The 14,851-nt window shown below is 42.1% G+C and overlaps 2 protein-coding genes across 2 annotated transcripts in view; both read left to right on the forward strand.

Annotated features, from left to right (window-relative positions):
- Positions 1–4,696, forward strand: part of LOC308291709 (nuclear receptor coactivator 3-like) — a 129,506-nt gene extending 124,810 nt beyond the window's left edge. The window contains exon 26 of the mRNA XM_080733832.1: positions 276–4,696. Coding sequence (XP_080589958.1) covers positions 276–287 — 12 coding nt within the window. The 3' untranslated portion in view covers positions 288–4,696. The remainder of the gene's footprint in view (positions 1–275) is intronic.
- Positions 4,697–7,312: 2,616 nt separating this feature from the next.
- Positions 7,313–14,851, forward strand: part of rbm38 (RNA binding motif protein 38) — a 32,056-nt gene continuing 24,517 nt past the window's right edge. Inside the window, exons 1-2 of the mRNA XM_080733845.1 lie at positions 7,313–7,940; positions 13,954–14,077. Coding sequence (XP_080589971.1) covers positions 7,692–7,940; positions 13,954–14,077 — 373 coding nt within the window. The 5' untranslated portion in view covers positions 7,313–7,691. The remainder of the gene's footprint in view (positions 7,941–13,953; positions 14,078–14,851) is intronic.

Below are 14,851 nucleotides of genomic sequence, written 5' to 3' on the forward strand. Positions count from 1 at the left end.
GTGTCGCAGCGCAACGCGTTGTGAGCTTGTAGATCGGCTATTTTCAGCATGCAACCAAGTGTAAAATCAGGCACGCCGTGACCTGTTGAGCGCTTGTAGACTGCTATTTTTGAACATTTTTGAAAAAAACAATTTTATTAAAACAGATTCTTTTTACAAGCATAGAAATAAACCTCTAAAGTGCCTCGCCCTTCCCTACAGTACATGCCACTAACTCGTTATTTCTCTCTCTCTTTCTCTCTCCCCCTGTGTTACTGTTTTCTCTCCATCCACAGAAATATTGCTGAATGACATAATGCAGACATCTGCCTCACATACTGTGATCCCCATTCAGAAGAAATGACAAAGTGATGCAGTGTGTGCTGCAGTCTGTGTGTGCAGGCATGGACCTGTGTGTAGTGTTCCACTCCCTCCAGCAGGGGGGAGCGCTCTTCCTTTTGGACCTGAGGCCAGTAACACGGCAAACCTTTTTCCCAGCCTTTCTAAAAAAAGAAAAAAATGACTGAATGACACACATAATCATAGACATAAACCACCCATGATGTTCATGTAATACAGAGACACTGTGACACACACACACACACACACACACACACACACACACACACACACACACACACACACACACACCATAAAACAGTTAAGAAATAACGCCTGTACAATTCCTCTCTTTAGAATAATGTAGTTCTATATTCCTCTCTTTTACAAGACGGTTCCGCGTGTTCCTAAACACGCGCCGCTTGCTGGACCAAAACCCGAAGGAAAGAAGAAGTGGAGAAAAACGTTTGCTTGAGAACGATGTGGGATCACATGACTCTTTAAACATGGATGACAAATACATTGACGGAGGAGACGTCGTCCTCCTTGTCGATTGTTGTGCCATGATGCTGTGGTCTATTCCCTTCCTGTTTCAGAGCATTGTGGGATGTTTATTTTTTTCGCCAGTATCTATATCTATAATCGCTGGCTGCTGGAGGACCACTCTTGTACACCAGTGTTGTGGCGGTGGATGTGTACCAGGATTATGAACGTGACTAAAAAGTCGAGCGCCGATGCTCCGTAAGAATGTCGTTAAAAACAGTAGCACACACACGGTCCTCCGCCATGCTATGGCCCGCGGTACGTCAGAGATACTTGTAGGCTGTGTTTGCACTTTAAAGGGTAATTCAGACCGCCGCGATTTCTTTTTTTTTTCTCCTCAACAACATTCGAACGTGTACATTTATGCTCCGTCGTACTGCGGCGCCATACGAGTTTTCCCTGCGTTGCGACGCCGTTGTACGACGAAGTATAAATCGGGCTTAAAAACGGTTTTGTCTTGTCGTGAATCTTTGGTCTGAACTATGCTTAAGGAAAGGCCCTCGTTTTGAAAGGATTGTGGCAATATTTTGTGGTCATTTGAGGCCTTTTATCCGAGAACTAATTAATGCGTAACGTCGAATATTTACGGTTTTATTTTCGAGTTCCCTCTCCCATGTTTTTTCCTCTTCCGAGAATAATGGACTTTTAATTGGAAAACGTGGTGATCTATGTTCTAAATGAGTGACCAGTGGGAAGGCAGTAAGCACAGATTTTATCCAACACTCTCTTCTACAGTGTATTCCTTTATTATAGGTAAGTAGACACATTTAACGGTATACTCGATTTTTAAACCCTCTGAAAGTGGACGCTTTGAAACAAGACGGACCTCTCTTAAGGTACATATTACGTACCTGTGCTATTTATACAATTTATAAAGTGACTGTTTTAGAGTTGAGGTGTACATTTTTCAAAGCAAACCCGTAAAAAAAAAAAAGATATTTTGGCCGTTTTACAACAATGTGTAATGTTACCACTGCAAATTTTTAATTGGTTGCCAATTGTTAAACTGTCGCCTATAGAAATGTACACTGTAAAAGAAAGTGTCAGTCAGAATTTTATGTATGTATGCAGATTTCTAGCAATAACCCTTCCTCTTGACTTTCCTCCAAGGACAAACATTTAGGCATCATTTACTTAAAGTGACGGTACTGCAGTATTAGTTACCAAGTCTTGTTTGGATTTTTTTTTTCTTTCTTTTATCTGTGAATACGAATTGTAAATAAGCTTCAAAATGTACTATATATAAATATATATATGCTTTTGTAGGTCACATACTGTTTTTGCACAGATTGTAAGGCTTGATATTTAAAGTGTAATTTTCTTATTCTGTCATAGGTCAATACAGCTTTTATTTTCACTACTTCAACCTGTTGGTGGGGAAAAAAAGAGGGCCTCATTTTATCAAACACACGTTAGGTTGCTTTTAGAAAATTAATACTGCCACTTTCATTCTCCCAGAAAGCACTTTTCTTTAAAATAATTTGTGATTGTCAAATCATAAATGTCTTTCTTTTTTTCCCCAAGGACCTTGGCTTAACTATATGGTATAGTTAGACAAACATGTTTGTTTTTTTATTTAACTTTTTATTTTACTAATCGATTCATGTGAAGAAAACAACACAAAAGATGCCTATATAAAAGAGTAGACACATGATTGTGTTAGGCTCCTAAAAGGGGGCAAGATATTTTACGTGTGTGCGTGTGCGTGTGTGCGTGTGTGCGTGTGCGTGCGCGTGTGTGTACGTTTGTTTGTGTTGACATTTCTAGACTCAACCTCCTATGTTCAACTTCAGTTTCACAATGCTTCATTTACACTTCATCACGTGACCTGTTGTCGGACAAAACTATTTGTCAGAGAATATGGTTGTATGAAGGATAAACGAGCTCTGAGACTTTACTGTGCTTTTGTCTTTTGCTACTTGATAGTGACTTGACAGAGCTGATAGATTCTACAGTTGATAAAACTTCTCCTTTGAAGGACTTTCAACGCTGGCTGGTGTTAAGCTTCATTCATACTCGGTAGCACCACGTGTTGCTCGCCGTCAAAAGAACTGACAATAAAATAAGTGTGAGACGGGTAAAGGCTGATTTAGGCAGTCACACCTCTGTTGACGCCCCAGTCAACAGAGCTAGGCGTGACTACACACCTGTTGTGCATCGATGTGTGTACCGAATAAATCAGTAACACCCACACAAACATTCAGGAGAGGGAGAGACGGCGCTCTGTCATGACAGGTCTGGTATCTGACTTGTGTATTATTTGTTTCCTCGTGGCTACCTACCGACTGTACCACATAATTACACCAAGGCATGGCAAGCGGTTTTTGCTACAGGGGAAATAAAGGAGTGCTTTAGACCCAAAACCTGTGGCTGTTGTCTAGAGATGCCCTAAAATTGAGCCTGCTGTTGAAACGAATTAAACGCGAGGCAGATACCAGACGTGTCATGACAGCCCTGAAATGTTTGTGCTTCGAATTAACTCGACGCACAACAAGTTTAGTTTGACTCTGGCCAGGTTCGACTGCTTAAATCCCCCATCCAACAATCAGTTCTTGATGGCGAGCAACACAGTTGGCTTCATTCCAGCCATGGAAGTCAACCCCACTGCATAAACGTCCATGAGTGTTGAGAGGTTGTTGTTGTTCTTTTGCTTGTTAACACAGGTGGACATAATTGACTCATCATGTTGGATATTTTACATAATTTTTTGGTGACATGTGAGTTTGCCTTTATTTTTGTTCAGTTGTCTGTTAAGCTGTTTGTTTTTGTTTTAGAAATCTACCTTTTTTGAAGACATGCTCAATCCAAAGATTATTTTTTTCTGCTTGTGTTTGTTTGTCATTATGTGCGACACATAGAAAAGGTTCCCGGGGTAGATGATGGTGCAAAGTATTCATGTGTGCATTTTCTTTTTTTGCCGTTGCACATAATTTATAACGCTTTATTCTTCTATTCCCATCCTCCATATGACATAGAATAGACACAAGTCTGCTTCTGCTGAGGTGCTTTGACTTTGGTTTGTGATACTTTATCTTCTCTGCTCTCACGTAGGGCTGGGCAATATGTCGATATTAAATCTATATCATGATATGAGACTTAATATTGCCGGGGATTTTGGATATTGCATTAATGTGATATGGCGATAAGTGTTGTCTATTCCTGGTTCCCTTTTGATTCTTTGAAAGATTTTCGAGAAATGAAGTTAATGACAGCAAAAATAGCTGATCTATAAGCTCACAATGCTCAATACTCATTATTCCCCCCCAAAAATAAAAAAAATATAAGATATTGTCACAAATATCGATATTGAGGTATTTGGTCAATAAATATTGTGATATTATATTTTATCCATATCGCCCAGCCCTACTCCTAATCCTATGGCCAGTTGAGATATGATAGGCTCATATGCTCCAAAATATGTCTGATTTCACAAGAGTGTTCAGATTTTCTAAAGCTGTTTTAATAGAAAGGGGGTGGGGGGTGGTGTTTCTGGTTTCATCCTGCGAAAAAGGTTTGGAGTGGTGTTTTTCCTTTCTTTTTTTAAGCTTTTCTTTTAGGTTCAATGAAGAAAAGGAAACGGAATCATCTACAAATATTGAAAAGAACACTTGTCTGTTTCCCTTTAAAGCCCCCTCCCCCCCACCCCAAAAAAAAGAAAGAAAGAAAAGAAAAAGCATTATTGGATCTAATGAAAAAAAAAGAAGAAAAAAAGCTGGAAATAAAACCCATTGGGTGAATATACAGTCATACAGTTATTACAGGATGTAAATTACTATGGCATTTTTTTCGTACCTTATTTCTTGATGTTAATATTGATGTAAATACAAATTTATATTTAAACATTACAATGTCTTTGTGTTCTTTTTTTTTAAGTATGTAACAACGGTGAGGTTATTGTCACTACAAAGAAGGTACACTGAAAGTGAATCTGTTGCACTTTCATTTGAGTGTTCACATTGACGCGTCACCACTTTACAGTAGGCTCATTAACTGTCTTTGAATGTGTCGCTGGGCCTTTCAAGACGTGTGAGATTGACAGATTGAAGGTTCTTCTCATCTGAGCATTAATGATAATGAGGGGAGACTGAAGTCTGCGAGAACCAAGAGGAACCCAGAGGTGATAGGTTCTGCTGGAGACCGTGAAACTGTTAAAAAGGAATATCACAAAAACCTTAATTTAAGAAGTATCATTTTCCCCAAACTATGTTTCAAAAGACCTTTGGAAAAAGCTCACAACGTCTCTGACATGCCTTTATTGGGACAGCAGGGTTATTAAGTGGTTAGGGATACTGAATCCCAGTGATGGTCAGAGGATGGTGGTTAAAAGTAATACTTATTTATTAATTACGAGTAACTATCAGTACCGCAAAGTAGAAATACTGTTACGAGTCAAAGTCTTGTATTCAACATTTATTTATTTATCAAAATATACTTAAAGTTCCAAAAGTAAGAGTACTCATTATGTAGAATGAGTTTCACAAATGTTACAAAAATGTATGAAAACCTTTGAAAATAGCAGATCTGCAAGCTCACAAGACACCGGAAAGCAATGCGCTGTGAGCTTGTAGATGGACTATTTACATACAGCCAAAGTATTAAAATATTGTACTTAATATTGTACAAAAGTACAGAGTAGCCTCTGTACTTTTAGCCAACTAGCATCTGTAGATGGATGGATGGATACTTTATTAATACAGAAGGAAATGTGTTCTGTTCGACAGCTACATTTGCCATACATTCACACATCATAGATTGTCAGCAACGGCCAGAAAAAGCATCATGATGAATATATAAGACACATTACATCAATAGAAGTTATAAGAAGTTAAAACTCTTAAGTAAAAAACAAATGCAACACAGTTCAAGCCCATTAAAACCCAGAAAGCATCTGTGTCATTTTAGACTCATTGGCTATTCAAAAATGGCAGATATACAAGCTCACAGCGCGTCACTTGGTGCAGCGCGGCAAGCTTGTAAATCTGCTATTTTTTTTAATACAAATACAAATCTTGAACTTTTGAGAACTACTGGTTTAGAAGGCATTTGTAGAATCGGCCTCAGGTCTTGATGGGTTAAAAAACACTATAATGTAAATGAAAAACAAAAGGTGAGTTCATCTCCACATCGCTGTCATTAGGCTAATTAGCCCATCTGTTTACCTTTCATCATGTGTGTTTCCTGGTCTATTGTTTACTGCACCTGTTTGCACCTATTGTGTGGCCTGCTGTCTTCACTCATCACAGTGTCCTCCCCTTCCTTTTGGTCTCACACACACACACACACACACACACACACACACACACACACACACACACACACACACACACACACACACACACACACACACACACACACACACACACACACACACACCACACACACACACACACTGTAAATAAACAATAGACAGGCTCCAATTTCTTAAGTCTGGCCTTGAAGATAGATAGGCCTATAAGCTGTTTATTGTCTCTCTCTCTCTCTCTCTCTCTCTCTCTCTCTCTCTCTCTCTCACACACACACACACACACACACACACACACACACACACACACACACACACACACACACACACACACACATGCAGCAGCAAGCATTATAGTCAACAACATAATAATAAAATAAGATGCAAATGGAAACATTGTTGTAATAAACAAAACAAAAAACTATATTGACAATCATGTAGTACTAGTAATCATAGCCTTATGCAGTCAGTGGTGAACAGAAGTACATGTAGCTTTCAGTAGGCCTACTCAAGTACACATTTGACTGAGGTTAAAATTGGAGTAGGCCTACTCACTTTGACACTCAATACTATAGGCTACTAGGGTTCACTACTTTGTCCAGCACCACTGGTGCTATACATAGATGGTATACAGTAAATGGCACAGTCACCTGACAGCTCTGCAATGCTGACAACAAAGTGAACATGGCCTAATGAAGCCTATAATAATGATACATATAGTGCTATCTATCTGTTTGTCCTATCTATCTATCTATCGATCTATCTATCTATCTATCTATCTAATACACATTATGTCATTTTAACATGCTTATCAATTATCAATTGCCCAAATCATCATAGGCTACAATTGGCCTAGCTTTGTTCAATAATGCAATGGTTTAGCTGTCTAGTGTATTTTCTTTTGTCTTCTGTGTGTGTGTGTGTGTGTGTGTGAGAGAGAGAGAGAGAGAGAGAGAGAGAGAGAGAGAGAGAGAGAGAGAGAGAGAGAGAGAGAGAGAGAGAGAGAGAGAGAGAGAGAGAGAGAGAGAGAGAGAGAGAGAGAGAGGGGGCGGATATCACGACAGTGAGAGCAGCAGCTGAGTGGGAGGGGCCATAGGGTGGGACGAGAGAGAGAGACACACACACACAGAGAGTGAGAGAGAGAGAGAGAGAGAGAGTGACAGAGACAGACAGAGAGAGAGAGAGAGAGAGACGCTCCGTACGTTTATTGGACAAAAGGGAGTGGGAGTGAAAGAGAGAGAGAGCGAGAGGAGGGGGCTTCAACACACCTGTCAGGGCAGCCTGGGGGAGAGGAGAGCTTAACATTAACATAACATACATATAGATATATATAGGTTTGGTCCTCGTGTTTCCAGTTCGGTTCCAACAAGCTGAAGCTAGTGCTACACTTCATGGAGATCGTATTTAACCTCAACGGACGATAGCGTTAAAGTCGAAGGAGTGTTTTAGCTCGGATAGAAAGAAAACGAAAATAATAAGTTTCGTTTTGGGGATACACAACTTCCTGGCGACCACCTGAAGACAGCTTGGGACTCTATTTTTGGATTTTTTTATTTATTTTTGTTTTTTTAATCTCTCTCTCAACCGAATGAATTCCCCCGGCATGTTTCTAGGTCAGCTGGTGGGGGGCTCTCTGGAGATGCACCCCACCTCCACCTCCTCCAGCAGCAGCTCCATAGAGAAGGAGGACACCACCTTCACCAAGGTCTTCGTGGGGGGGCTGCCCTATCACACCAACAACGCGTCGCTCAGGAAATACTTCCAGAGTTTCGGGGACATCGACGAGGCCGTGGTCATCACTGACCGGACCACCGGCAAGTCCCGAGGATACGGCTTTGTGAGTGGACACGTTCTCTGTCTGTCTGGCTGGCTGCCACTGTCTGTCACTCTTTCTTTCTTTCTTTCTTTCTTTCTTTCTTTCTTTCTTTCTTTCTCTTTCTCAAACTTTTTCATGTCAAGGACCCCCAAATTGACGCTTATTAGCCCGCGGACCCCCCATTTGAAAAGATATGCCAGGGCGGCCCCCTTGAGAATATTTGTACAGCTCTAGCGGTGATTACCAACCATTTTAATTTCACGGACCCCCAGTTTGACATGCATTTTAGGCTACAGACCCCCATTTATGTCTGAGACCCCAATTTATATTGTGAAATCAATGTTAATTTAACTCGAGAGTAGCCTACCTATAGCCGACACATGGAACCAAATGGACCCATTGGTACCATTGGTACACTCTCTGACTTACATATCCATAAGGGTCCATTTGGTTCCTACTGTCATTTAGCTGAGGACCCCCCTGAAACTCCATCAAGGCCCCCTGGGGGTCCCCGGAACCAATGAGAACCAATGTATTACAATAATACTACACAGTGGTCGTGGTGGTGGAAGAAGGGCTCAAATGTTCTCAGTGGTCCCAGTGGTTCTTGAGGGGGTTCCAGCCCAGGTGGTCCCCATGCTAAATGATTGAGAGTTGGTAACCAAATTAATGGACCCTTGTAGATCTTGAACTCTTGAGAGTGTAAAATGACACCAATAACAATAAGTAATGCTTCATTACAGTGGTGGAAGAAGTAGCTTACTCATGCTACTCAAATGTTCTACTGGAAGGATATCTATTATATGTAGAAACACTATAAGTGAAAGCCTGGTACTGGTAGGCTTATTCACAATTTACTTGAGTAAAGGTACACTACAAACATATTGGCATCAAAAAAGTAGCCTACCAAAAGTAAGAAAGTTCTTTCTTTCTTTCTTTCTTTCTTACAATAATGCTTCATTAATAGCTAGCCTACTGCTCCTCACCAGAAATAGTCAATCTACAAGCTCACAAAGCTTCACCATTGTGAGCACATTGTGAGCTTGTAGACCTGCCAAGTGACACTGTGGTACGGCCACGTTTACAGTAGATTAGACCATGCTGTGATGGTGGTCACAGTGACACTAGCCTCGGAAACCCAGACTTTTATTTTCAGTGACACTGACTGGAGGAGTGCAATAGCCAACATTTTGCCAAATGAATATGCAATGCCAAAACAAAGGTCATACATTTGTTTTGTGTTTGTTATTTCACAAGTGTAGCCTAGCAGTCACTCTTGGAATAGCAAAGTATAGAGCATAGCAGCGGAAGTAGTTTACTGGTGCCACTTCAAATCTCCCATTCATTTTCCCCATAGACATTTACAAAAATATTTATAACAATTATGTTAAGCCTAGAACCAAGCCATCCAGGATTGCAGTGAATCATGACGATAGAATCTTTGATCCTATATGTGAAAACATATTTTAATATTACATTATTTGATATACTACAATTTATAACTACCCTTTGTTTAGCGACTTTCAAAATGTTCTTTTCATAGAAACAAAGGTTGTATGCATGATTCACTGCAATCCTGGATGGTTTGGTTCAAGGCTTAACATAATATAAATATTTTCGTGAAAGTCTATGAGGAAAATGAATGATTTTAAGTGGCACCAGTAAAGTAGGCCTACTTCCGCTGCGATGCTCTATTGACTTGAATGTGTTGGGGGAAAGTAAACACGACTTATTTTAGTTTTTGACACATAATATGCTTTTGATGCCCTAATCCAGTGGTTCTCAACCTGTGGGTCAGGACCCCCAGACCCAGTGGGGTCGCCAAATTATTTTGGGTGGTCCCCAGATGATTAACTTAATGTGCAACATTGTTTTCTCACTCAACGGTAAACAAACCATTAACCATCATGAAGTTTAAGTATATAGATTATAGAGGGTATATGCACATTACTAAAGTGACAATTTAAGGACCTTTTAATACCTCTAAAATGACAAATTAAACATTGGCCAAATTGTCAAATATTAGGGGCAGAAATTGTAAAAATAGACGATCTACATGCTCACAACGAGCAACGTTGTGAGCATGTAGATCTGCTATTTTCACAATAGAACTGTGTTATACAAAATGTAATGCCTCAACTCTTAGTGCTCGTCAGGGTGAAAGTTATCTCCAGACTCCTAGGAGGGTGTAGACTCTGAAACTGTGCAGACAACGCACCACATGCACTGTCAGATAGCAGCAGCCACATGAGAAGGGGGGCATTTTATTAAAAGGGGGCCATCAATTACATATTACATATTGATTTATTTACATTTTCACTAACCCTAACCTCAACCCCCCCACATAACATAACACCCACATAATGCCTAATCCTAGCCCCGACTTAAAATATTGTTCTAATTGTAACTGTAAATCCCTACAAAGATAGTAAAACGAGACACGCGCCCTCTCACGCACGCACGCACCTACACTACGTCACGCACACACACACACACTCGCGCACGCACACACACACGCAAAATATCGTACTAATATCGCACTAATTGTAACTGTAAATCCCTACACAGATAGTAAAACGAGTCACACCCTCACGCACACACGCACCTACAGTACATCACACACACACACACACACACACACACACACACACACACACACACACACACACACACACACACACACACACACACACACACACACACCATTGCTCTGTCCTTTGTCAACATACACATGCACATAAGTACATAATGAAAAGCCTGCTGCAGCTGTGAATAGATTGTCGTGTCATTACTGTGTGTGTGTGTGTGTGTGTGTGTGTGTGTGTGTGTGTGTGTGTGTGTGTGTGTGTGTGTGTGTGTGTGTGTGTGTGTGTGTGTGTGTGTGTGTGTGTGTGTGTGTGTGTGTGTGTGTGTGTGTGTGTGTGTCAGCAGAAGGTAGTCTCTGCTCACAGAGGTGTGACATGCCAGTTGGGTCTGTGAGATAAGGCCTCAGTAACGTTGTTTCATTGGGACAGCAACTCCCCCTCCCCCCTCTGCCATAGTGGAGTTGATCACAGCACAGTTACAGAGTTACACTGAGGGTCTAAATAATAAATGAACTCTCTGGATGTTACTCTCACACTTTGGAGACAAAGAAAAGAGATGGGGGTTTAGTTTAAAAACTATGCATAATTGCCTCAGTCCTAACCTGGAAACCAGTCTGTTTCCAAGGCCATGTTGATCTTTGCAACCAACGTGATTCTCATGAAAGAAAGGCCTTTTGGGTGGTGTTTAGGTCACTGTTTTCCGGACCAATTTTTACAGGTCGCGACTCGAGTACATTTTCCCCTTTTCCCCTCAGATCTACAAGCTCGCAACACGGCGCGTTGTGAGCTTGTAGATCAGCTATTTTCACTAGTTTGGATCTCAGGGAAACATCAAATGTATCTCTTGCCCAACACATGCGTTGTCAATACTAGCATAGGTTAAAAGTTGACCATACAACTGATACAAGGATAGGTTAGGCATATCGTATTCTAGCACAGGCCTCTTATCAGTCACCAAACCTACTTCTCTGGTGTCATGTGTTTCATTGCACCATCGTGGCTGGCTGGTGTGATTAGGGATGGGATGATATGAAAATGTCACATCACGATTATTGTGACAAAACAAATCGCGATTTACGATATTATCGCGATAATCAAAAGCCAAATATCCTGGGGCGGAACGTTTGCCAATAAATAGCAGATCTACAAGCTCACAACTTGTGGATCACAGCTTGTAGATCTGCTATTGTTTAGCAGACATTTGATAGAGAGTGAAAAAAAGACTATATCAAGTATGTAATATTGTAAGTACGTTTTACCAATTATAGAGGGTTTAAGTGGTACCGGATATGCAGCTCGGCAAATAAAAGGTGAATTGATCCCAGTGCATGACGGAGGACAATATCACGATAAATTAAACTTCCACGATGCGATTATCGTGAGTGTTTTTAATCACGATAAACGATAATATCGCTTATCGTCCCATCCCTAGTGTGATACCAGTAGTTAGTATGGTTTTGTTTTCCCCTCTCGGCCAGTTGGCCCATTTCACCCCTGACTTCCCCCAGCAGCAGCAGCAGCAGCGGGGCTAGAATTCATTCCCAGCACTGAGTCGAGTGCCTCTTGAAATGTACACAGTCAGCGACCAAACCATCCGCAACCGGTGTTTGTTTGCACGAGACTCCAGAGTCTGATGCTGCCAAATGAAAGCGAGAGCAGCAAACCGTGGCGATGGCGGTGGAGGTGAACGAGAAAAACCTGGTCGTATTGTTCTGCCCTGTCTCGCCTTGTCCAATAACAGGACATTTAAAACCCATTTAGGCCTAGAATTATTGAATGCTTTAGCTATTGAAAAATAGCAGATATACAAGCTCGCAGCGCGGCACCCTATTTTTCAATAGTTAGTTACTTACATACCTTTAATAAAGACTTTCACTACCGCCTTAACCCGCGATGCATTGTGAGCTTGTAGATCTGCTGTTTAACTTCTTCACCTTTAAAAAAATCAAACCCAAGTTTGAAGTGAGCGGTGGTGCATGTGTGTGTGTGTGTGTGTGTGTGTGTGTGTGTGTGTGTGTGTGTGTGTGTGTGTGTGTGTGTGTGTGTGTGTGTGTGTGTGTGTGTGTGTGTGTGTGTGTGTGTGTATTGCAGTTGATGCACAGGCCAGGCTAGACTCAACAGCACAAGACTCAACAGCACCTCTCTGGTCACCCAGGGTACTCAGGCTACATACACCAGAGGCTACATACAGACAGACACACACACAGACACACACACACGGATACACACACGGCCACGCTATGGAGACGGTGTGACCACTGCTCAAAAACAAACAAATAGATTGCCGACCCACTGTCTGGAAAACAGCGGTGTAAAAACCCTTCACACCAGACTTGGTATAAAATCTCTCCCTCTGCCCCCCCGACCCCCCTCTCTCTCTCTCTCTCATGTGCATTTTCAGGTTGCATAGACAGCTTTACCACACAGCTCACTAATCACTCCTGACCTGAAATAACCCCCCAGACACCCTCCCCCCCCTCCCCCAACCCCCCCCATGCAGGTTAGGTCACGGTTCCAGTTTATCTGGAAGAACGCCAGCGTCTCACTCCCACACTCCTGTCCACTCCCGGGGTGACGAGCAACACCTATAGATCAATTCTCCTGCACACACACACACATACACGCACGCGCACGTTCCTCTGCTTCAAACGAATTCCCACATACAGTATGTATGCGTAAGAGAGAGAGAGAGAGACAGGATTCAGAAGTATGAGGTTCATATACAAGGAACGTATTTTGTATTCGGGGCAGAGGGAGACAAAAATGATTACGATTCAAGTGCAACAACGTTACAGTACGAGACAAGTGACATTCCTTCTGGAGATGTGAGCAGGAAAGTAGCAGTTATAGCAGCTACAGACGTCGCATGTACCTTTGTGTCTTCATGTCGCTGGTTTCCATTGAAAATGAACAGTAGACGAGGGGTCATCAACGTTTTCAGGCCAAGGACCCCTTAGTTGAGAGAGAGATGAAGCAGGGACTCCCCCACAACCTTTTCATAGATTCCATATTGTTTCATCGTTTGACAGCACAATCATCAGTGTATTTTGGATTCATGTCCATGTGTGTTTTCAGATATTTAACCACTTCATGAACCATCAATACTTAAAAAACTTGACCTTTTACTCTTTTTCCCTTCTACACCAAACCTCTTTGCCAAAGATAGCCGATCTACAAGCTCGCTGCGAGGCTTTGTGAGTGTGTAGATCTGCCATTTTTGGCTAAAGTTCTCCAAAAATGGACACGTGGTTACTATAAAAAAGGAGGTTTCTATCACAAAGATTTGGAGGACCCCCTGTAGTAACTCTGAGGATCCCCTGTGGAAGACGCCTGCAGTAGACTGTACTATCATTGTAATTTGTATCTGCCCGCGTTTTCAGTTTGCACACTGTGGTGGCAGTATAAGTAATGCATGGTAATAACACTGCTGTTGTTCTGTTGGTCACCAGGTCACTATGGTGGGCAGAGGAGCGGCCGAACGGGCGTGCAAAGACGCCAACCCCATCATCGATGGCAGGAAGGCCAACGTTAACCTGGCGTATCTGGGAGCCAAGCCCCGCAGATCCCACGCCGGTGAGTCTACGCACACACACACACGCACACACGCGCACACACACCACACCACGCACGCACGCACGCACGCACGCACGCACGCACGCACGCACGCACGCGCGCACACACACACACACACACACACACACACACACACACACACACACACACACACACACACACACACACACACACACACACACACACACACACACACACACACACACACACACACACACACACACAGAGTGGTGTAAAACTTCAGCCCTATAAACTGTACATTTCGGCCATTTGGAATAGCCGACCTGGATCTACAAGCTCACGATGAGATTGTGAGCTTGTAGATCCAGGTCTGCTAAGACTGTAGATCTTAAAGACTTTTATAAATGATATACATTTGAAAACGTGTTCTGTATAAGGAATGCTTTCTACTTTTTAAATACACTTTGATGCCAAAAGCTTTGTACTTTTACTCAAGTACATTTCGAATACCGGACTTTTACTTGTAACGGAGTATTTCTACATTACAGTATTTATTTGATACTTTTACCTAAATGAAGACATTCGAGTACTTTTTTCCCAACACTGTACACACACAATAAACAACATGCCAAGCACTGCCACCAACTGCATGCTCGGAGTCAGAGCTGCGTTGGTGCCATGCAGTGTGACCGAGGACACAAATAAACACACGGCCGCAGCTGTCATGCAGCAGGCCATGCACGTTGTCAGTCACACCTCCACCCGGCACAGGACAGGACAGGACAGGACAGCTGCTGTCACGCTTTGGTGTGA

This window comes from Nannobrachium achirus (genome assembly GCF_963921795.1).
Source record: "Nannobrachium achirus genome assembly, chromosome: 9".
In the NCBI taxonomy this organism is placed as follows: Eukaryota; Metazoa; Chordata; class Actinopteri; order Myctophiformes; family Myctophidae; genus Nannobrachium; species Nannobrachium achirus.